The sequence below is a fragment of the Neodiprion virginianus genome, chromosome 7 (assembly GCF_021901495.1).
Source record: "Neodiprion virginianus isolate iyNeoVirg1 chromosome 7, iyNeoVirg1.1, whole genome shotgun sequence".
Taxonomy (NCBI): Eukaryota; Metazoa; Arthropoda; class Insecta; order Hymenoptera; family Diprionidae; genus Neodiprion; species Neodiprion virginianus.
In genome coordinates, this window is record NC_060883.1 from 8,327,719 (window position 1) to 8,353,510 (window position 25,792).

General features: G+C 39.7%; 1 protein-coding gene across 1 annotated transcript in view; it reads left to right on the top strand.

The window, feature by feature from the left end:
• Window positions 1-25,792, top strand: part of LOC124308426 (peroxidase) — an 88,064-nt gene that overhangs the window by 44,558 nt on the left and 17,714 nt on the right. Inside the window, exon 4 of the mRNA XM_046771134.1 lies at window positions 7,874-8,960. Within this exon, the coding sequence (XP_046627090.1) occupies window positions 7,874-8,960 (1,087 nt within the window). The remainder of the gene's footprint in view (window positions 1-7,873; window positions 8,961-25,792) is intronic.

The window sequence follows — 25,792 nt, forward strand, 5'->3', positions numbered from 1 at the left end:
TGTTGGGTTACTATTGCACTAAGAATGCTAAAAGGTGCGCGCGCATACACAAACATACCCATTTGATATCAACCACGTGACATTCCTTACTCCCCACCAAATTTCAAATTATGTGGTGGGGGAACGTTATATAAGTCAAAAGTGAAAACTTCATCGCCAGTCTGAAGCTGTTCTTCTTGCAAATGAGAAGTGCTTTGGAACAACAACGTGAAATGGAGAAACGACTAGAACTGCTCATCAAGAATATTGGAGAAGTAAAACATCTGGTGAAAATCAGATCTGACCTCAATCAACTCACAAGAGATTTTAAGCTCATACAACTCGACAGTAACGATCATGGACTTTTCAAAATTGAACGAAGTCGCTCGCCTGGAGACACTTCTGCCCTTGAAAAAGCTTTCGGACCTCGAAGTATACTTCGAATACCGAGTCAGTGGCGTTCGTCGGGTTAAAACGAAATTTGGTGATAAAATCGTTCTGGACTTGAATGACTTTTTCACGATTCTTCTACCGAACCGACTGACCGAGGCCCTCCAAGAAGATGAAGATTTGTTCCAGAAGGTGACGACAGCCAGTAAGGAGATACGGTTGCATCTACGCTATCTTGGCGGACCGTACGGTCAACTTGAATTCGTATACGTATAATCTGAGTATCACATTCAAATATTCAGTATCCTGTGTGAGTCTTACGTTCAATAAACGAAAAAAAAGATTTAAATTATGAATATTTTTTCATTTATCGCCTAACCATCTTGTATACCTTTAATCCTACGTACGTTTTGTACCTTGTAATTGTATCAAGAATTAAGTCTTGAAATCTAAGAAAATGCTACTCCGAACACCACTAAGCAACGATGGAGGATTTCGAGCTGCGTTTGCGTCTTGTAACTGTAATGTTAACGCTACGATGAATTTTGGACGGGTTCAGTCAAGACCAAAGTGCAAGGTCGACCGATAGCTGCGGTAGTATACATTCTGAGCCAAGGATCTGCGGTGTTGGGTTACTATCGCTCTAGGAATGCAAAACATAACTCGGTTTGAGTACAGCTCGGTCAAGGATGGAGAGCAAGGTTGAATCTTACATAATTGAAAAAAATTCTCACTTAAGAGCTAAGGTGGAGGTGAAGGTGTAAAATTATTTCATGAATATTCTTTAAAAAACAGTTTCATTCAGTAAAATTTTTAGGGTACAGTTGACAATTACTTCACAACGACAGCACAATAATTCTCTTCAACAGTATCATAACCAGGATGATATATTCGCCAGGAATGCGGGACCGTTCTTGTAGACGCATCTGCGCAGTAACATAAATCGTACACCCTCGCCATCCGAACAGTATGATGATTTTGTAGCCAATTTTGAACTATCAAAACGTTTTGTGTTGCACAGATTGCGTTGGGTATTGTATGAACGTCGCATCTTAGAGACACAGCTGAAGTTTTTTGCAAGGTTTGAAGCGACGGACAGTCAAAGTCGGGCATATCGATGATTTGAACTTTCGGGACGATTTTGAGCAACCAATCTCGTTTTTCTTCTCCTTTTACGTACACGGTTTCAGCTTTGGAGGACAGACGGCTACCATCCAAACAACAATTTTACTAAAAATCAAATGATCGGGATATATCAGACGACGACTATGCACATGCATGTAAAGTTTGGCAAACTTTTAACGTTCAAACTTTGAGAGAGTATTCCGACTTGAATTTACAGACGGACGTGCTTTTACTGGCTGACGTTTTTCAAAATTTTTGACAGAATTGTTGGACGACGTACAAACTGGACCCGTTACATTACTACACCGCGCCCGGTCTGTCGTTTGATGCGATGTGAAAGTGTACCGACATCGAGCTCGAGCTTCTCAACGACATAGATATGGTTATGTTTATCGAAGAAGGTATTCGAGGTGGTGTGTCACAGTGTTCGAACAGATACGCCAAGGCCAACAATAGATATATGGGAGAGGAATTCGATCCTGAGGTCGAAGAATCTTATCTCATGTACTTTGACGTTAATAATTTGTACGGTGCTGCTATGAGCTTTGCTCTGCCATACAATTCTTAGCCTTTTGATCATATGCTACAAATCTGATAATCATGGATATCTGTTGAATACGACTTATCGCGCGTGCAATCCAATATGATAGAGTACCATTTTGCCTTTTTTATCATATCCAGTAAAGAATCACGTATTTTTTTCGACATTAACGAAATAATTTCATTTTGAATTCTGTTGCTCAAGTAATGACACCGCGTCTCTTCGGTTCCAATACGTGATACATGCTCTGCCATTATCGGATAAAATTTTGCAAATAGTTAAATGAGCTGCAAGAAGTTGCCGTTATTACGCGGCTATAATTCACTAGAGCCACCGTTTAGTGCGAGAGATAGTGTGGCTAGATCCCAATGGACACATGATAGTATATGATACGTCAAATATACGTAAGGATGATTTAATTCGAGTATGCGTAGAAATTATAAACGTTTAGAAATCTACGTTGCATAAGCTGGTAGGTATTATCCAGCAGCGATGAACGTTGAGACTATATTTTTAGAACTCCATAGATGCATTATACGTTTGAAAATGGATAACTTGATGACGTATGAATATAAATTGCAACATTCGTATATCTCGTTGACGAAAAAGCGTTGAATAACCGTGTATGTTGCAGTTGTATCGACTCACAGACTTCTACGGTTTACTTTCGACCATGATTATCATTTTATCAACTCTGATCATCAACGTTTAGAGTAATGGTTGCAATAAAGTATATCACTAGTCGATAATTTGTATTTTGTATATCTGACATCTACGACTCTTAAACGATAGTGTTGAAACGTTTATCAATCAACTTCTTATAAACTGTGAAAATGATTAGAATAATTATTGAATCTATTGGCAAAAAATGCTTCGTATAATTCATGCACCCAAAATTCCAGTGCCACATTAACGAAAAATTTGACCTCGGTCGAGATGTCACGTTCTTCTTTCATAATTTGAGATGTCACATTCTTCTGACACAATTTGCGTTGTCACGTTCTTCCATACTGCCGTTGATATGTTCAAGGGTCGTATAATATGTTTGTTCCTTTTTTTTGTGAGTGGATAGTGAGTAATAACTCTCTATCCTTGCCAGAGTAATAACTCCTGAATGTTAAAAATTTTAAGTACCATCCGAACAAGTGAAATCTTGTAGAATAATAACTACGGGCGAGATTTAATTGAGTGACTTCAGTTCCTCACGTGTATCGAGGGATCCTAACCTAACTTTTATTTACGTCACCGATGCTTACGATGCTTTTTCTTCGATTTCTTTGTTTCAGTTTTAGTTCCAATTTTCTCAATCTCCTTTCCAACTTGTTTCCCGTCCTTTCGTCTTCATGTAATGAATGATTATCTCTTCTTGGATTCATTTTGTTGTGCAGAATAAAACAGCGTGTGGCTTTTCTCTGACACAAAGAAAAGGAATGCAGATTAAAGAACGGCGGAATGGAAGGTTCTGGCTGAGATTTTCAGCTTCAAGATGTGGCGAAATCTGGCATGGAGTAGGAGTACTACCAGTCACCTCGAGGAAGAGGCATAAATGCAATTCACGTCATATCTCAATAGTTAGTCTTGGGTATTGAAAACTTATAAGTATACTATCAGAAATAGTAAAAAACCGCAAAAAAAATATATTGAAAAGTTGTCTATATTTACAAAAAATGGATATGTACTAGGGGGTACAACGTATGTACAACCGTGCAACAAAAGGGTCAACTTGACGATCTGTCGCAATCTTTTAGAAAAAATTAAAAATGAAGTCCTCCATATCTACAGCATTAGCCATGTTGAATTCCAACAATTTAATGTCAGAATCTATTCCGGTGAAGATTCCGTGATCCCGAAATCAACTCTGCTAAAAGCGGTTAGAAATTTGGGAGGCTGATTCTTGTCATTAAGGGGATATGTACAATAATAAATTTTCAGAACACTGATTTTGCATATTCCAATAGCCTCATCTTCTAAGAATATTTAAAGCCTATGACCGATAAAAAATTCGAAGAATTGTGGAAGTTACACGAATATTAGTGAATCAGTGCACCTGGCCGCTCGGGTCAGGTCATACGACGCCCGTACCGCGAAGCCGGGACAACCGCTAGTGTTTTTCAAATTCTCCCCTACATTCAAGGGTACAGGTCAACCGGTTATACGATGATTAGATTATGCTCAGTCTACGTTGAGCCTTCGCGAAGCTAAGACAATTTTTCTAGTTGAGAAACCTTGCAACACAAGAAAATGAGCAAGAGTGGCGAGCGTTTTTGACAGAAAGGGTGGAAGCTTGAGCGCAGGACCGCCGTGCATACGTAGAAGACATGTGTTTCATGGAAAGCAGCACACGAAACTATAGAGTGCGAAGGTGAACAGCAGTGCATCTCCGAAGAAAATAAAGTCGACGAAATCGGTTGACGTAAACATTGATCGCAGTCACGGCTATGTGATTCTGAATTTCATTTCGATTTTTGCTGCGATTAGTTCGTAAGTCAAGTGCTAAACATGCGATAGTGATATTCGATTCTTGGAATCACATGTGAGAGAATTAGGCTTTAGTTCTAAAGTGTGACAAATGTGAGCAAAAGTCCACAAGTTCGAGTCCCTTTACTACTAAAACCACAGGTACGAAATAAATATGAGATTCGCTCTAAGCATACGATTATTAGGAATTTGATTGACAGCAATGAAAATTTTTGCGGGTATAGATCTTCCGGAATGCTTTTGTCAATCAATCAACGACAAGATTACGCGAAACGTACGAAATGCAGCAGAAGTGGTTGCACATTCATCTATGCAAGCAGCAGCTAAAGAAGAAAAGCGACTCACGGGAATAAACGATAACGTCGATGAACCTGCTGGCATAATTGTCTCTGGAGACGGTATTTGTAGAAAAAGAGGGTTTTCGTCGCTCGAAGGTGTAGCAAATCTCATAGGAATTTGATCTGGTAAAGTTGTGGATGTTATCGTAAAGTCGTAATTTTGTAAGATGTGCCAGGTTTCAGAAACCAAAGAGGAATCCGAAGAATACAATGAGTGGTATGAGGTCATGCGTCTAAATGCAGAGAAAATTATAAAGGAAGTTCAGGGAAAATGGAAATTAATGGAATTGTTGGGATGTTTGTAAAATATGAACAAGTTACACGGCATAAAGTATTTATATTACGTTGAAGATGGCGATACAAAAATATTCAAATCTGTAACAGAAGCACATCTAATCATGTCTCCGTGTGGAGACATAATTATGAAAAACAAAGAAAGTATTGGACATGTTCAAAAACGCGTAGCTACTAGGCTCCGGAACTCTAAAAAACAAAATAAAGGTCTCAGAGGGAAAGGAAAATTGACAGCAAAATTAATCAACGAATCGACAGTGTACTACGGACTGGCTATAAGAAATAATTGCTAATCCATCGCCGGCGTAAAAAAAAGTATATGGACAATATATCATAAAATGCTCAACTGACAACGATCTTCAGTATGATAATTGCTCCACTGGTGCAGAAAGTTACTGTACGTTACGACAAGCAGAAGTCGCAGGTTTTTTGGATTTATATACTCACAAGACTGCACTCAATGCATCTGTAGCAAAAGCGATAAGACCGGTATATGAAACCTTCAGCAGCGAAGAATTAGTGGAAAAAAGTTTAGGAAGCTTTACCCAAAATAATAATGAGAATTTGTACTTCAAAATTTGGAAAATCGCTCCAAAAATATCATTTAGCGGAAACGTGTTTGTTGAAAATGCCACATACATTTCCGCTAGTACATTCAACGATGGGGCAAACACTTTTCTCCAAATCCTGCAACAGCTTAATATAGTTATCGGACCAAATGTGGCAGCAGCTTGCGAAATACTGCACGACACACAATTGTCTTCCCACGCATCCGGTTTGAAAATGCAACAAAAGAGACTAGAGTTGCTAGAAGAAATTAGGAAAATGATGCTGAAGATACTGCCAATGCCGAAGAAGGCGCTTCATATAGCGAAGACTTGTACTGAAGTAAATAAAGTCAAATATATCACAAACAGGGCATGCCAATTTCAATTGCAAACTTTGAAGCCGTTTTCTCACAATAGTAGATTGTGCACCTAGGGAGTAAAATGGCTTACTCCCGAGGTGCACACGATACTTTATATACCCCCTGCCATGTTTTCCGAGCTCCCGAGCCGACATATCCCATGGGGTCGTATACCATTCAACCCAAACTCAACCACGCGTCCCAAGGACTAAAAAAAACCAACTTCCACTTTTAAGCCCTGAGAATCCGAGGAGGGAGTAAACGTCGTTTTTACTCTCTAGGACTTAAAAGTACTACTTTACTCCCGGTTCGGAGGCATCTAAAAGCAAGGAAAACATGCCAGTGGTATATAAATTACATTTTTGACCTTGTGTACGTTATAACTCACGAACTGAGGTTCAGAACGCTTTCAAATTTATGCAGCCACTTTTTCATACCATTCCCTTTGATATGAACTATCGATCAGAAAAAATGTACTACTCAATTTTTGTTTATTAAATCATATGTTCGATAACAATTGAGGTCAATGGTTTAATGGTCTCCAACTTCTACTATTCATTTTTTTTTCAATTGTATTGTTGGTTCACACGAAAGATACATCTATTACTATGAATAAAACCTTCTTTTTTTGGCTCAGAAGCTTCGATCAATTGTAGCGATGTACACCACCAGCGCGTGCGGGGAACGCTGCGGCACACTTACGGGTGAATGAGTCCGCTAATTTGGAACATTTTTGAGATTTTTTTTTACAACACACCTAAATACCTAAGAAAATTTCACAAATAAAAGCTTCGCTAATATATCATTTGCTATTCCTAAAATCGCTATTCAAATAATGCCTTCAAATTTCACGAAATGATTGTATATACCCCCTTCATTCAACCAAATGTTATCTAAGCGAATAAGCTCCTCAATTGTTGCTCAGAAAGAGCTTGGTAACATTAAATAAGACGAACCCAAACAAAATATACCAATTTAACGGGAACCTGGTTACACGTGTACAGGGGTAGTTCACCCCCTATGTGACATTATTTCGAAAAACGCAAAAACACATGTCTTGCACTTTTTTATGCTCTTCCAAATACAATTAAGTGCATCCAAATACGAGGTAAAGTTTGTTAATTATGAATAATGTATAACTTTTAACCTCTGTAATTTATTACCATTTAACCTTGTCATATTCGGAACCCGAAGCATTTCTCATTAGTCGCCATGAGAATTATCCTCCAATTTGTTTTATTCAGATATCTCATCTGGAAGCATGCAAAACTGTGAAACTACCACTGGGGCTGCTCAACTTTGGGGGTTGATTTCATCCATTCAAACCGTTCTTCCGCCACCAACGAAAAAATGTTGCTTAGATTTCGATGAAGAATAATATCGTAAAATGAACGAAATCGGGTAGGGGGGGGGGGGGGGGGGGGACATCTCAATACCTTTCGTTGTCAGTTTATCAGATATATTTCTCTATAAATACTATTGGATGAAAACTCTGAATCATGTACCATCTTGATCTACTTAGTTTTCGAATTAAGTCCCCGTATAAAATCGAGTAACAAAGTGAGTGTCTTAGCTAATCTTATACTTCAACATTGCCTCAAGCACTCACGGGTCTTGATAGTTCAACCTTGAGTTTGTTTGCTGGAGATTGGTTAGCTGAAGCTAAAAAATAAAAATAGCTCAGTTGCGCTCCGACATATAGTTTCTGGATTCACGACATAAAATTAGTATAAGACTGAGTTTTTTAATTTATAGTATGTGAGAAAGTGCTCAACCAGTCTTGTACTCTACTTCCGACTTCATAAATTTGATTTTTTGCAGGTGAGCGCATTCATTGATGCTTCTGTGGTATATGGTGCAACTGAACCCAGCGCTCAATATCTTCGGGAAGGAGTGGGCGGTCGCTTAAAAATGCAGGTAACACCGGATAACAGAACGCTCCTACCTCCAAGTGAAAACCCGAACGATGGATGTAACAGGATTCTCGAAAATCTGCGTGGGCGATACTGCTTCGCATCAGGCGATGCCAGAGCGAACGAGAATCTTCACCTAACTACAATGCATCTGCTATGGGCACGTCAACATAATAGAATTGCAGATACTTTAGCCAGAATAAATCCTCAATGGAACGATGAAAGACTCTATCAAGAAGCAAGGCGCATTGTTGGGGCTCAGCTACAACACATTGCATACAATGAATTTCTACCCATCGTACTAGGTAAAACTGCAATTGATGAGAAGGGATTGAAACTTCGCAATAATGGTTATTGGAAGGGTTATGATTCCAAAGTTGATCCTGCAATAGCAAATGAATTTGCAGCAGCAGCATTCAGATTTGCTCATACGCTGCTTCCGGGGCTTATGAAAATAACTGACGCGGCAAAGGGAACTTCTTCATATACAGAGCTTCACAAAATGCTCTTCAACCCTTACAGTTTGTACAAATCAAGTGGTGTTGAAGATTCAGTTAGTTCAGCCACTGCTAATTTCATACAAAAAACTTCGACGCATGTTACTTCACAGCTGACCAGATATATGTTCGAAGATCCTGTAGCCAATAATTCGATTCCGTGTGGTTTGGATTTGGTGTCTCTAAACATACAACGAGGTAGAGACCACGGGTTAGATGGCTATCCGGCTTGGAGGGAACGCTGTGGACTCAGTCGTCCAGCCAAATTTTCGGACTTGAAGGATGACCTTGATGCCGATGCATTAGCAGAAATATCCAAGTTATACGTGTCTGTGGATGACATCGATTTGTACAGTGGAGCATTAGCCGAACTACCAAAGACTGGTGGACTTTTAGGGCCAACGTTCACATGTCTCATTACTGATCAGTTTACTCGATTGCGACAAGGCGATCGCTACTGGTATGAAACTGACGAAGCGCCTCAAGCTTTTACGAAAGGTAATCATAAAATTATTAATTTAAAGATATAATAATAAAAATCAGAAGTATGAGAGAATAATTAGCTATCAGAATGACTACCATTTAGTTTCACTACTTATCGTCAAGCATTGGTTTTAAATTCAAGTAGTACCTGGTAATTAATGAGCTAATTAGCGATCCGCGATAGCGGACATCGACTTGAGCGATACGCTGGAATGAAAAAATTTCGTAATCCGAGAACCCATAAGAATCGGTTAATCTCGCAAACAATAGCGCCTGTTTTGGAATTCCGGCTACGCATAGTGGAGCTCATCACTCTAGTCCTGGCGTGTGATCAAGAAGGAGCAATTTTAGATTTTGTAATCCGAGTAAACGAGTATAGGGAATTACGTATAGTAGCGGTAAGCGCTAGTTTATTCGAGCGAATAAATTCCGAGAGCAATCAATTACCGACGGGCCAAATAACAATTGGCCATTTTGAGTTACCTGCATCGAAAAGTGCTCGAAATTCGGTTCCCAATCTCAGTGTTTGGTGACCGTAGTTTGAATTTCATGATAACGCATTGAGTCAAGTTTGTTTCATTGAGTATTTTAGAGTAGAGTCATGGTTTGAAATCGAGTCATTCATATTGTTAATTCCGTATAGCCAATTTCCTCTGTACTGGATTGAGTCGCGTAAGTTTGTCTTTCATGTGTAACCTGTCAAGTCAAGTAGTGAATTGCTACGAGTGAGCGTTCGAAGTTATATTAACCACCTGACTTCCAGGGCATCAAGCGGCGTCAAGCTCGCCTGTGCCATAGCGACCAGAAATCGCGGGATGGCGCTGTAAAGTAATTCAAAATTTTTGGTATCTCAGGTGAATATTTACTTTTGGAAGCATATGTTTTCAGTAATTCTAGGCTCAAATAATCTGATGATGACCATAAAAAGTTATGTCTTCCGCGTATACATACAATTTTGAGCCTTTGGGGTTGACCAATTTTTAATCATTTTCTCAAATGGCGTCATAGAACAAACTATCATCAATATCAACTATCAATAATCATACTTTTTTTTCGGGATGAATTCTTCTTCTGAAAAACTTCAAATAATAACATTTTTGTTTCCAAATACGCAATTTTTAGAATTACCCAGTAATTTTTCTAATATAAGCTACAGTTATATTGTAGGTACAATTAATCACATTGACTCGATAATTCTAGAAGTCACGTATGTCGATTCAAAAATATTATTGTTCAATGTTTTTCAAAACAAAAATTCATTGTGAAAAAAGAACTTGATAGTTCGTTCTATGACGCCGTTTGAGAAAAAGATTAAAAATTGGTCAACTTTGAAGGCGCAAGACTGCATGAATGCGCGGAAGAAATAACTTTCTATGGTCATAATCCAATCCCTTGACCTCAGAAATACTAACAACATCTGCTTTCAGAAGTAAATATTTACCTGAGACACACAAGAACATTGAATTACTTTATGACATCATTTCGCATGTTCGGCAGTGATGGCACAGGCGCACTTGATGCTGCTATGATGCCTTGGCAATTCAGTGGTTAAGCTACTTTTGCACTGTCAGAAGGTATCGAAGTTTCAGATGCGTGTCGATTGCGTTAAGCGGAGTCCGAGACGCTTGGTTTAAGATTTGTTTCGATATTTCAAGTCAAATATTTTTCTAAGATTTCTTTTGCTCTTTCGTTTACGTTCCTTACTATATCGCAGTCAATGCGTTAACTGTGAAATTGCTTGTAGTGCTAACCAGCACCTCAATTCAGTTGTAAGTTTTGAGCTGTGTTAATAGCGCATTGGTTTAGTCGTAGGTTTTGGGATTTGTGGTGATTAACGCTTTTAATTAGCTGTACATTTCTGATTTAGGTTTTGATGTAGATGTCAAATTGCAAGCTAGAAAGCTCAATAGTCTGTAGGAGTAGTTAGTTGATGAGTACTTTATTTTCCTTTTTGTTTGTTGGCAGTTTATTTTCAGATTCTTGAAGCTCGAATCAAGTTCAAAATTCATTTCTATTTATATCTCACTAACAATAAGACTCTCTTGTTTTTTTTTTTCTTCTATGGTTTCTAATTCCAAATATGCCATTTTTTTGTTTCACTTTGTTATATCATGTGGCGTTAACAAGTGCCCCTTCTTTCATTCTCCAAAACTACTCGTCTCCTCTTAGCGGTATCAAGCTACCGAGTGTAGCAGCAGCCAAGGATTAGCGATGCTAGAGATGACAGAGCGTGTCAATCATGCCAGGCACCCAATGAAACGTCGCGATATATTTTGTTACATTCATTTTGCAGCTTTCATCGAGGGTCACGAAATTTTTTGCACTGTATAAGCACTTGGCTCAACTTCTCCGCATCTGTTAGGTGTAAAAAAAATTCGCATCGCACTACATATGGATTGATAATTAATGGCTGGAATCAGTTGGTAAAATAATCATGCACTATCCACAATATTGGCTACAATCGGATGGGACTTAATTGATTGAATAAAGTTAGTCCAACAACGATCATTCGTAGATAAATTTTTTGATCTGCATTTAAGTAGAGAGGCCGCAGGGCTCCAAGGTCACCAGAATTTTTCTGAGTTCCCAAATCAACCTACTGTGTATGCGAGACGGCGGGAAAATTTAAAATCCACGTAAATCGAATGCGCACACGTACTCGACGTTGGAGGAATATAAGGTAAGGGAAAGTGGTGGCATCATCGTCCTCCCGAATTCACGAATTCCCGGAACCGTCAGCGATGACCGTGAAACTGACACAGACAAACAGTTGGAGTTTCTGCAGACAAAGATTTTTCGAGAGGTTGTAGTGTTGATAAATTCCTAAAATATTAGGTTTCATTATTATGTATTTATCCTTTGTATGAGTCCGCTCAACCCCGTAATGACTTGTGCAGGATCCTTACTCAGAATAGGCGTATGAAACAATTTTCTTGACAATGGTGTCACATATTCTCCCTCAAATGCTTGCTTCCAACGGTTTACTACATACGTGAGCTGGATGGTAATGAAAAACTCATCACATATATGGTGATATTAGCTACTGTCCACCTGAATCGGGTTGTCTAACATTGCTTCCACCGTTACGTCCTAGGTAAATGATGATACGAAGATCATATTCCCAGATAGTACCGGCACGCTGCCTACAAGTTGTGTACCTAACTTGTATTTGAAGATTCTCTTCAACGTACAGCACTTGTTGACGATGACGTCACACATTTGACCTTAAACGCCTGCCTCCAACGTGATACTAGTTGTTCCTCAGGAATTTCAACAACGTCACGAACTTAGCAAAATCACTTTTGCAGATTTCAACTTGTTTGCCATGACAACGCGACTACAAATTTTCGGAATTTAGAAAGGGAAACAGTTCTTGGACAAGTATCGATATGACACTGAGCGGCCCGCGGCGAACAGTAAAACGTTGAAGGTTCTGAATCTGCACCTGCTTCAACCTCAAGCGAATTTGCTATTGCATACAGTTGTTCAACTGACTCTTGGAGTTGGATCACAGAAAAGACCGTACTGTGGTTCAAGAAAAATTTCATACAGTTGTTTAACTGAGTTAGGAAGTTGATCTATGAAAAGACCATGCTCCAGCTTATTGTTCATGCATTAGGCAAACAAACAGTTTTCGAAATCGTTACACAAGCTGCGTCGTGTGGACGAGAAGCCCGCGTTGATCAGCAAACTTTGGATTCTGTAAGGTTAATCCTCACCAGATATTCACGTCTTACCACTATCACAGCTCAGACACTAAACCTTCACAACTGGGACACAAGCATTTACAGCTCCAAAAAATCTCTATAGCTTGGATACAAACATTCAAAGCTCAGCCAAGAATCTTCACAGCTTGAAGAAATAAAATACACTATCATCGAAAAATAAGATCTAGTATCATTGCAGAACTAAACTTGTCGACATGCAGGAAATTCGCAAGTAAAAAGAAGTCTTGCGTCAGATTTCTCGAGCAAGTAATGCAATTCGTCACAAGCATAGACTGCTAAAGATAGGAAAAGAGTCAGTGCAGGAGAAAATGAAGGATGTTTTCAATCCTGTCCTAACTTCGCTGCAGGAATTTGTAAAGCTTACTCGAGGTGTGAAAGCTGTCAAAGAAGTGAAAGAAGAAATGAAAAATGAAATCAAAGATGAGCAGAAAAACGAAATTGAATCTGAAGCAGCAGATTCTTATGAAACTGCGAGTGAAGACCAACAAGATAAAACTTTTGTAGAGCCATCGACGAAATTAGAAAATGAATATCTTGAGATTTTTGACGATTAACAACAATAGAATAATTTGGATAACGTGTGTGGAGTGCGGAACCTTTCGATCGCTGGACTGATGGTTGGCGACTCAGCAATACGCTTGGAGCATGAGTACATTCGCACAGATGTGTGCAGTGTCTGAAAACCAAAGGACGGTTGAACTTGTTTAAAAAGATGCCGAACAGCGCTCATATTACCTCCAACGACAAGCAGAAATACAAAAATATCGTTCTCGCGACAAATGCTCATAAAAAATACAATAGTATGACGGCGCCTATTCGAAACGCTCGTGATGTAAATTTCAAGTATTTAATTACGGAACTGCTCAACATTTCTACGACAGGCAAAGGTGTATCGTCACAGTCGTTGAAGCGTACAAGTGTTCTGCTACCTCAAGCTTGGATGAATCGGAAAGGTGTTAAAACGGAAGATATTTTCTGACACGAGGCCAACGGTTGGCGAAACGTCGCCGCTTGTTTGTAGCTTCTTAAGCTGTTGGGAATACAAGTCGCATAAATTAAATAATGTCAATTTTCGAAGAATTATGGGAAACGGGAATTATTTATCAGCTAACTTTCATCGCTTTTTAATTATTTTCAAGATGAGCGTCGACATGTTTGGACAGCAGCTGAATCGGCTGCAAGTACTCGTGGTCCTCCGAGTGTTCCATTTAAAATAACTGTTGCGAGGAATTACGATGAACAGAATAAAAAACTGTGCAATATAGCTGAGCCAGTAGAAGAGAACAATGCCGCGAACTGAAATTTTCACAAGCGAAATTGAATTTTTGCCAAACCAAATCGTTACCCATGGTCAAATATTCAGTTTTACAGACTACTACGGAGAAAGCTTTGGATAACATCAGCCGGCACGATGAAATGATGTATTAACCGGTTAGCTTTTGACAGTGCACACAGAAGTTGGATAGATCAATGTGATATGTGATATCACAGCTTAAATAATTACGAATTTTTTTAAAATACATTTCTCTACTTTACATCTTTTATTTTTCACCCTACATACAACATAGTAAGATCTTTTGGTTTGCTCCCTATATATAAGCATCGTCGTGCAATTCGATTTCATACCCGTATACAATCAAACGCAATAATGATAAATCTCATTCACGTATTATTTGCTAAAGCACAGTTTATTTATGTCTTGCAACTCCGTGAGAGCGTGCCTGTAGTATCAGGAAATATGATTTGTTTGTCGTTACTTCAACTCAGTGCTGTTTTTTACTGTTCTACGGTATAGACTTTGTACTTTTTTACTTAATATTAGGTTCTAACGTTAGAGTAAATTTTGTAACTCTGAATCCTCTTGTCTACACATCTATGTTCACTGCCGCTGATTTTTCTATTTTATAATGACCCCAAGGTAACATGTCTGTTATATCAGGTAGCAAATACCGTTTATCGCCATAAGGGTTAAGGGCTAGTTTAACTTGCTTAACAGTTTGTACATGCAACCTAGACCGAAAGATGCATTGACTTCTATACTGAATAATCATATTTTGCAAATAGTCCAAGTAGGTGTTAAAGTCTATAGTGTTTTTGATAACAGTTCGCTTCACGCCCTTAGATATTTTCATACCATACTCGTTTTTGACCCGTACACTGTACGTTTTGCTGCGCAAGCCTACAAATTTTGTCATCAATTTACCGTTAAATTCATCCTTCGCAAGACCTACAACCTTCTTGTTGACTTGCGGCGAACCAAATATATTCTGAGAATGGCAGTCTGAAGTATCGAATTTACGGATGTCACATTTCATAATTTCATGAATATCCGGACATCGTATCTCATAGTTGTGGCTGTCAGTGCCTGCATATAATAACTTACAACGATCTCGGAATACCGGTAGCATATAATCATACTGAAAGTCGTAGACGCATATTTTCGATAAGTTTAACACTCAAGATCCAACATATATTGGTTTATTTAATACAGCTTCCATCTTCTGCAATTTCGCAGGAACAAGGTTCTTGCTGAAAGCAGAACGACTGTGGAAATTGGTTTTTCTGATGAGAGCTTCCGCGCTGTATCTCCCTTCCTACGTTGTTACGAGTTTTACATCCAATCTTTTTCGGACATTTTCCACAAATCTGCCAAAAACACCATTATTCATGAGCTTGAACAGATATTTCTCAAACTCGCTTTTGGCATGCTTTCGCATATCGCTATTCAAGTCTATATATTTTGGAACGAAGTTCCTTATCGCTCGTTCACCGTAGGGGCTAGGCGGAAAAAAACGACACCAAAAAACCGACACTTTTTGGCTATAGTGCTCGTTTGCTATAGTGCGCGCGATCTCCCTCTCTCTCTCTCTCTCTATTCCAGCGTGTGCGCGCGCTCTCTCTCTCTGTCTCAGCGCTTGGGGTGGGAGACGGCAGCAGCGGTCTCTCTCACTCACAGCGCACGACTATACTTCGCCCCTCTTTCTCTCTCCTACAGCGTACAACTATACTTTGGGCCGCAGCGCGCTCTCTCACAGCGTACGTCTATACTTTGCCTCTCTTTCTTTCTCATAGCTTTCCCACTTTCTCTCTCTCTCTCTCACACAGCGCTCGGAAAGAAAACAAGCGGCATCAGTATAGCGTCTCTTTTTCTTCAATTAAACGTTCTTAATTTATTCAATGAGCAGTAATATAGCGTAAGGAACTTCGTTCGTACCGGCTGTCCCATGACAGCTCTCATGTTTTCTTGCACTTGAAGAACTTTTTTTCAACCAAAGCGATTGATTGAATTTCAAGACTCTGTGAATCTTGGTGAGTTGAAGGGTATTTCGTAGAGCTTGTTGTAAATTTCGATAATGCAAGATATTCCCAGTTTTGAGATACGGCGTTATCAATAACTCAACTTTTTTCACGCTAGGGGGCTCCCTGTGTTCTGGACATAGAGATATGTTACGGTGAGTGTCGTGAATAGCTAGTGGATATTCCAGGTGAGTTATCGGCAATGTTGCAATTAAAGCCATCGAGGTTGGTCACTCACTCAAAATCAGCGTAACGGAGCCATTGTGTCATTATCCAGCCGTAATGATTGTTGATGTCGAAGTACATCAGACATTTTGACTCTTCGGCTGGATTGTAGTCTGTTGTGTATTTGTTTGCTTTGGCAATACCGATTGCAACACTGATTCACACGACCCCTGATACCTATTTCAATGAACATTACCATATTTGTATCGGTTAGCAGTTGTAATTCAACCATGGTAAATTTCAGCATGGCATCTAATGTTAGGCCTGGAGTTGTATAATAGTGTGCTGGATTGAGACCGTGAGCTTCCAAACAGTCATCTCGGAAATTTTCAGACATCTATCAAGAGTAGAACATATGGATTCTTAGGCCTAGGTTGAAGTATTCACTCAACGTTTTGACATCAAATTCTTTGCAGACTATTTTTGCACGCTCATAATCTTCATCAGAAATACTGTAATTGTTTATGACGCTAAAAAAGTTCTTTTTAGCACTAAATTGGATTTATTAAGCTTTTACCATGCGTCAAGATATTCATAGCCAAATGCGCGTTTCCGTGCAAGCTCCTGAAGATGCGAAGCCAGTTTTTTCCACAAAGAACTCATAAATCGGACAGAGTCGGTGCATCGAAATTTGATACCACTGTCTTTGATATGTTCCGTGATGACATGTGTCGTTCCTTGTTCAGAGGCAGAAGTTCTATGCGACTATAAAAGTAGATGGAAATATCTTTGATGAAGAAATAAGCATCGTATCCACCTCAGGTTCTGGAAGACGATTGGCACCATACGGGAATCCTGATAGTTTAAGTTGCAATCTCAATATCTTTAGCCTACCGAAGGAGCTGTCACGCAAACCATCCAGCAGGTTTCAGATCTTGGTAACTACGGTAAAACGATAGTTCGTCGTCGTAGCTGCGCTTATAACGTAAAGTCCTACGCTGAAGCGTTCGTGCTCCTGGATAAACTCGGTCCTAGAATTACTGCGCTGTTGAACTGATTTCAGAAGACATACAAAATCGGCATAATAAACAATAAACGGCACTTTTTCCTTATTATTAAAATTCTTAATTTTCAATGTATTACTCATTGATGACGGTAGCACATCTTTGCAGTTATTTATTTCAAAACAATCTAGTTGATGAATAACCAACTTTTCTGCATCGTAATAGTGGTGGGGACACCGATCACATATGCATTTTTTAATTTTCTCTCTTGAAAGTTGTGTGTAGACTAATCGAGACAGATCTTTGATCGAAACATAATGATATCGGATCGATATTTCCTCATCGCTGCTTTCAACTTGCTGTACTTCTTACCCTTCATCAACGTAATAATTTGTATGATAAGTATATTTACGTGATTTTCGTTCTTCAAGGTAGTGCTATATATGGATAGAAACAACCTTAAAGTTTCCATTTCTCTTCTCCGGAACATAGACGTTAATAAAAACATCATTTTGTTTCTGAAATGTCGATTCGTAATATTTCTCGGTGCCACAGGAAAATCGATTTCAATGGAATTCGGTTGAGTTTTGAATGATTGGTATTTTGAAACACGTGTACGATTGTTTGCACTTTCAACAGGATGCAATGCAGATAACAAGGCCCATTCAAAACATTCAGTGCCGCTGTTCTGCACATTGATACAAGCTTCTCCTGTCTCAAGAGCTGAGGGTAACTTAATGTATGAGCTACCTCACAGAGAATTATATTTGTCGATGTTGATTATTAAGTTAAGAATCGAATGCAAGGTGCAGCTTGAATTGCGTTCTTGGATCTTCTTCATATCTTTGAGGATAGGATCCAGTATATTTCTTGAAAAGCAGGGTGTCAGATCAGTGATCTATAGAATAGTTGAATTCTTCGTGCTAAAATAGGTCACTTCAACAATCTTCTTATCGTTTTTTAAAGTACTCTATTCCGCAGCTAAAACACTATTTACTTTTGAAGCGTTCTCTTTTTTCAATACCTTTGTTATCCACGTTTCAAATAGAGCCTGTACATCTTTTATAAAAGCTATTGTATCTACATGTTTCAAGTTTAATATCACTCCTGATCGGATACGTTTCTTAAAAGCTACATCTAAATCATACCACTTAACTCTATCACTGTACGCAGTGCCGGCGCTAGCCCACGGCTGGTCCCGGGCGAGCCTTGAAAATCGGGCCCCTTATCAGAAATTTTTGGACCACTGAAGTCTTAAAGTGGGACTTTGCGAGATTTTTTGTTCGCAAAAGATGCTATAATATCGCTGAAATTCAACTCGTTGCAAATTCCATGCTCAATTGACATCGCAGCTAAACCATTCAGTCGATCTTGGCACATAGTGGATCGCAGGTAAGTTTTGATGAGCTTTAGCTTTGAGAAGGTCCTTTCACCCGACGTGGAGGTTACTGGTAATGTTAAGAAAATTCTTAAGGTCACAGTGAAATTTGGATATATCTCATCCAGATCTTTATCAATAATGTGCGATATCATAACGACTGCACTCAAGTCGGTCATTCCAGCGGCTACGAAGTAAGCTTTTAAAGATTCCAGTTCTTCGGCAAGCTCCCGACCATCAATGTCACTGTTCTCGTCTTCACCAGTCAGATAATTTTCTAAAGCCTTGGACTTAGTCAAAATTTGGGTTCTGTCCAATCTCATAAAGTTATCCGAGTTTCGGATGATACTAAATGGTTCACAAACGTTTTGGGTCATTTCGAAACGTTCGCGTAGGCTTGATATCGCTATATCGCATAATTTGTTGAAAAATTCAATTTCTAACCTTTTCATCGGATCGCTAGGTCGTTCGTCGTGCTGAGACTCATAATCAAAGAATCGTCTTGTTCGTGGGGTACGTGATTCGGGTAAAGTTTGTGAAATATCTAACTTCTCAGCCATTTTTTTAGCGGTGGCTATGCAAGTTTCGAAACCGGATTCTCGAAAAGTTTGTAATTGAAGAAGAGCACCATCAATCATGTTCATCGCAGTATGCAAATCAACTTTCGGACATTGTAAAGCTTTACTGATTTTGTTGATCACTTGCAGTACATCATACCATACTACCAATCTAATCAGAAAAGACAATGACTCAATTTCGAAACATAGGCCTCTCAGTTCCGATCTCAGCGTTGCATCTTTACCTTGCGACATTCGACAAAGTTCCTGCAACGCATCTCTGATTTCTGCTATTTGGAACCTCACAGCTTTCACAGCATTTATTTTCCCTTCCCAGCGAGTTTCAGGCAATGATTTCACACTGATATTAACGTGCTCCTTCAATATTTGCCACCTCTGGGTTGAAGCAGCGAAGACTGCGAATAGCCTTTGAAGAACACCAAAGAATAGTTCAGCTGTGACGGACGAATGTCCGGTATCTGAAACTACTAGGTTGAGGTTGTGACAACTGCAGGAAACGAAAAACGCTCTTTTATTATCCTTCAAAATTCTGGCCTGAACACCACTATTTTTACCTTTCATATTACTGCCATTGTCATACCCTTGACCCCGACAGTTATTCAATTCAAGATTGTTTGATTTCAAGATATCTAACAACGTTTCATACAACCCCTTACCAGTTGTATCGTCTACAACAACGAAGCCAATGGAATGCTCGCAAATTTCCACGGTGTTTTTAGACACAGTGACAAATCGAACAACGGCAGTCATTTGTTCTTCATGACTAATATCGGAGGTGCAGTCTAAAATTATGGAGTAATATTTCGCGGCTACCACTCGCCTGCTAATTTCTTTGAAAATTGCATTACCCAGTATGTCAATGAATTCGTTCTGAGTTTCCTTTCCCAAATAGTGAACGCGCTGGAAGTCCCCACTTTGAACTCGACGTACATGTTCGCTTAAAATAGGATCGAATTTCGCCATCAGTTCAACTTGGCTCAAGAAATTACCGTTATTCGGCTCGTATAATCGATCGACAGTACCTCGAAATGCCATATTCCGCTTAGCTAAATGCTTAATTATTTCAACGAGTCTTTCAAGTACTTGTTTCCAATAGGTTTCCTCTCTTTGGATTAAATTTTGATTCTCATCATCGATGGTTTTTCTACAATCTAAACGGACTTTGAGTTCTTTCCAGTCTGTCATGCATTCAATGTGCATTTTGGATTTTTCATGCGAGCTCAAACTGTCTTGCAAGTGCCGCCAGGATCTAAATCCGGTCGATTGCAATTGGGTTGGAATGTTGCGGAGGCCAAACAATTTGCAGCAAAAAAAATAAACGGAATCCTTAGTCTCTGAATAAATTAACCAGGATCTCTCCATTTTTTCGCCATTCTTCGGGGTTCGATAACAATTTTCTATGGTGAAGCGCCGGCGATCTGTATCAAAAGGAAAAATTGTATTCCGATCTATTTTTGTAGGCCCTAGCTTTACCAATGCTACGCGTGAACTGTCGCTGATGTTATTCGGCCACCTAGCAGGATCTTGCCAATCAATATTTGATACTGTAGAATCTTTTTCTATAACTTTTTCTGCCAAGTTGTTTCTATCTGTAGCTATCGTCATATCTCCAGTATTCACTGACTGAGCGTCCAAATTTCCATCAGAATCTACGGCGTCCTTGGAAGGTGGACAAGCGGGGTCTAAATCATCCGTGGTTTGGCTACATTCACCACCCTCATTATCAGACCTCAACCGCTTAACATAGCCTTGAAAAAAAACAGCACTTTTTTTGTCCGCTTCACATCGAGCTTTTTTTAATTTCCGCTTTTGGGACCCTGGTAAGTCTTTGGGCTTGTTCATAATGACTATCGACTATGACTTGTGCAATCCAACAATTACAAAAATAAATTCAGAAAAATTCAATCAAATCGTAATTTATGCAATGTAAGTCAAGTTGAACGCGGTTAATTAATGTTAAGTAATATGAATATCCGTAGAAATGCCTATATTAAAGATTGTGCCCTAAACGTGATCGGCCGCTGCCTGACCGGAACGTCGGCAGCTTCTGAATAAATGTCTCGTCGATATCCGAGAGTTTGCAAATTACTAGTAATTTCAAAAGAGCATCGAGAATAAAAAATAAGAAACAACAATAGGTAGCGAGAAAATTTTCAAGAAATGTTCACGTTGTTGAAAGAGTTCCTATGGAATATGCGAATACAGCGGTTCAGCTAGACAGAGCGTAGCGGTGAATCCACAGTCCATACAAGTTACAAGCAGCGTGGTCTGATAGTAGTCTCTGGGCACGCCGTGCCGCACGACGTAGCTTGACGTTTGAGCTATAAACTGGCGCATGCGCTGCAGCCGAACAAATTGTGGTGGGGGCCGTCGGTCCAGCCAACACCCCGCGCTGTCCGTGCTCGCCGGTAACCTAGTACAGCAGCGTGAGCCGTACAATGTTTCTACAAGGGCCCAATCGTTCAACCTCATTTTATAATGTTTTTTCATATTTTTTTTCTTACACCTATCATCTCGATGTTCACACACAGGATAATGTATTATCGCAGTTAACCTTATTCCGAAAAAAATTCTTATTTTCTTCAGTCTTTGGGCCCCCTCGGGAACAGGGCCCCGGGCGGTTGCCCGGTTAGCCCATACCTAGCGCCGGCGCTGACTGTACGTCTCTCGCGTGTTTTCAAACTACCACTATGTTTTCGTAAACTCTTAAGGGCGTTGTCTAGCTAGAAAGCGCGGGCTACTCCGCTTCCCGCGTTAACCGTGGCGAGAGAGAGGGTAAAGAAACAAGTGAGACGGAGCAACCGAGCTGTCGCCGGAGTGGGGCGGGTGACGCGGGCTAGCCTCTTCCACCCCTCACGGGCATTCGGTTTCAAATACTTTTAAACAGCCCAGTGTATCGCGCTCGGCACGACGCAGCACCTGATGAATAATATAAAAAAAAAGTAGACTCCTTTCAGATTCCACTTGAAAAATTTACTAGTAATACAGAATTTAATAAGGAACCCGAAACTATTTTTTTTATAATTCGAAAACTTGTCATTAATGAGGTAAAAATCGTCAAACATTTGAATTGTTTATAAAAATTGGGATTTTCAATAATGTTCAACATTGCATTTTTTTTTATGAAAGATTATTCGTTCACCTTCCGAATGCACTGTAAATGATGTCTTTACGTCGAATAGAACCGGATATATCCGAGCTCCTTTTGGATCAAAATTGAATGATTGTCTTGTAACTTTCGAAAACAAACATAATTCGGACGAACACCAAAATGCGTGTCGATTCTGTCATGCAAATATTGCGCAACAATTATATATGTATTTATATGTTTATTCAAACAGAGAAATTAAATGGTAATTGATAACAACAAATGGTAAAAGGAAGCGTTAACGTTATATTATATTAAATTAGACGTGCGTTACGCCTGGAAGCAGTATTGAGACTGCTCACACAGCCTCTCGCCGGGCTCGGCGACAGTGCATATGAAGTGCATAATCGCGTAATTTGAGCACTGCTGCCGATAAGAAAGCCAAGCGCATAAGGCGGGCCACGCTGCATGATAAATTTTGCACTCATTTAAATGATCCCCGGCATGTTCCTACGAGAGGATATAAACTGTTACATTTCATTAGAAATGTTACAGCTCCATCACATCCCCCGACGAAGACAAAGGCGCGTCTCTGCGGCTTCTGATTTCTCGTAGGATTCTTTCGTTACGTTTAGCTTGTGTCTCAATCCTGCGTTTTAATTTCCTTCGTTCTACTACTTCCAAAGCAGCGGGATTCCTTTGGCAACAATATCCGGCGAACGCCGAAATATAGGTGGGTATATTAAATTTCCACAGCAAGAGTAGAATAGACAAGACGGATATCGTTCCAGAAACGACAGCTATTGATGGGATCCCTATACCTTTGAAGTTATCCCATGTATTATTTACCCGAAGGGTCGCTTCGTTATTCGCGAGGACACTCTCAAGGTCTAAAATGGCTTGTCCTTGATCCTTGAGGGTATCCAAGTTAATCACGTGATGCAATACGATTTCCCGGCCTGTTACAAATTTGTTTAGCGGGGAAATGGTATCTGCATGTATTTCTGTTAATTGAGAAGTCATATGTTCTACGATTAATTTGACTCGCGTTTTCAAAGTTTGGAGTTCGCAGCTCTGATTCGTGGTTATCAGGGATGGCTTGGTGATTTGAATAATAAAAGTCTGCATTGAAGCGCATGTTATGGTTACCTCAATTGGCTTCGAAGGTAAGATTATTTGCGATCCCTGCGTTCTTATGTAAGCAATATCTGTGACGAGAAAACGACTCAGAGTGCATCCTCGTGGTATGGGATCAGTTATTTTCTCACAAAGTTCAATAGTATCGTTGCGATGTCCCACATCGCGGTAATCACCAATGAAATAATCGGTTATCTGTTTCAGTTGAGAAAACGTGACTTCTCTTATAAAATTCTTACGTACTAATTTCAAAGCATATGTTGGGTTAAGCGTTACATAAGTGTGATTTATTCTTACGGGTACCGGGGTATTCTGAATTATTACCCAAGGTTCCTTTTCTAAGTAAGGCACTGTGAGTATATAGATAAGTTTGCCTTTATGTGTGGTTATAGTTAAATCACTTATTTTAATAAACTTCTCGTAATTTTCCTCCTTAATAGGTATTAGTGTCTTTTTGTCATTGGCGTCGAAAGCTTGAAGAGCTCTCATAAGCTCCTTTGGAGTAAAAAGGGTGTTATCGATGATACCATGCCTTCCTAATTGCACGGCAGTCATTACCAGGTCGATTAGTCGTTGCAGTTCCTTAATTTCAAATAAACTTAGAGTTATAGCTTCCATGTATTCCTGATAAGCAAGCGTTTCGTTACCTTTTATTTTTAATGATTCTAATTGTCCCCATACAGTTTCCAAAGAGTGTTTAAGTTTGAGCTGATTTGTGTTCAAGATATTAATTTGGACTTGATTTATGTGCAAGGACTTGGTTACAACAAGATTTAGAGTGTCCGTTACATTTTTTAGTGAGGCTAGATTCCCATTAATTATTTCCAAATCATCCGCGTCAGCAATTCCGTAGATTGATTTTTGGATTGTTCCTAAAAAGTTAAACATTCCTTTTTTCGGTCTGATGTTTGGCGTGAGATAAGATTTCCTTAGGGGATACATTTCATTTGCCAGGCCCGTCAGAAGGACATGTTTTCCAAATACCGCCTCAGCTTCACGCGAGGCTTCGTAAGTAACGTCGCTCGACGCGAGCGCTTTCGGAGTACTTGTTTTGGTTCCGTGGGATTGAGATTCCCTTAATTTAGAGGGGCGGCGCGTCATTTGAAGAATAGGCGCACCCAAGTCTAAAATGACTTCCAAAATATTCTTGTGTGACGAGGCACGGGCAAATTCTAAATCTAAAGCGTCCAGGGCGGACTGGGCGAGGGATCGCTGACTAGGGTTCCAATGGTCCAGATAGGTATCCCGTATCGTCCGGAGGCCTCCGAGTTTGTCGTGAATGTCGAGTAATGGTTCGGTGAACCCATTTGCGTCAATGGATTGGAATATCTTCCATCTTTCCTGGTACATGTATACTTTGCCCACTTCCTCCTGGAGTAGAGTCCCATTGATAACTGAGACATCGAAGTAGGCTAGGGACAGACTGCTACACCTATAACAAAAGAAACTAAGACTCTATTCCGTGGAGATCCAATCGTTACCCTGAACCCGTTTTAGTTTAATTCTAGGGATTGGATCGTTTTCCCTTGGTCCGGTGTCGTACTCGTAGTACGGTTTGGTATTATTCAGATGGGTCTTCCAATAAGACGCTGTGGAATCATCCGCGGTTTTCTTGTAAGTGATATTTCCTTTTTGTTCGTTGATCTCGACGACGACGAATGGTCCATTCCAAATCCTTTCCAATGCGTTCTGTCGCGTATGGTTCTTGATCATTACTTTATCTCCCACTTGATATAAAGGAGTTTGTCGTCGTGTTCCTTGGTCCACTTGTTTTTGGTTTTTCTCTCTGGATTTGGTAAGCCAGACCAGAGCTTTCTCGAACCGTTCCTCCCATTTTCGTATCCACAACATTTTCTTACTAATCACGGTTTCCAATCGGTTTTCGCGGAAACCGTCAGGATTGTTGGCTTCGTGACAGAACATGAGGTTGTGAGGCGTTTCACCTGTTGATTGATGAACGGAAGTGTTATAGGCACGTGCCATTTCTATTAAAACCTTGTCCCAAGTGTGTATTCTCTCTTTGCAGGCAGTTAGAATATAGTCTTTCAAGACACTATGCATTCGTTCTATAGAGCCGTTCGACTGCGGGTGATATGCAGTTGTGGTGATATGTTTGATATTATAGTGTTCGAGAAAGGAATCGGTCAGTTCGTTACAAAACTCCTTTCCCATGTCCGTCAGGATTACTTTGGGGCACCCGAAGTTACCTATCCAGTACTCTGATAGAGCCTTGATAACTTCTGTCGCGGTTTTGTTCGTAAGTGGGGCACATTTAATGAATTTAGTTATTGAATCCTGCATCGTAAGGATATATCGGTGTTTATTCCAAGACTCGACCAGAGGTCCGACGATATCTATTGAAATTTGATCGTTAGGTTTTTCAGCAAAGGTTTCGAAAAGAATGGCGGGTGATTTCATTTGTATCCTTTCCTTTTTATACATCTGACACGTGGGGCATGCCTGGATTAAGGA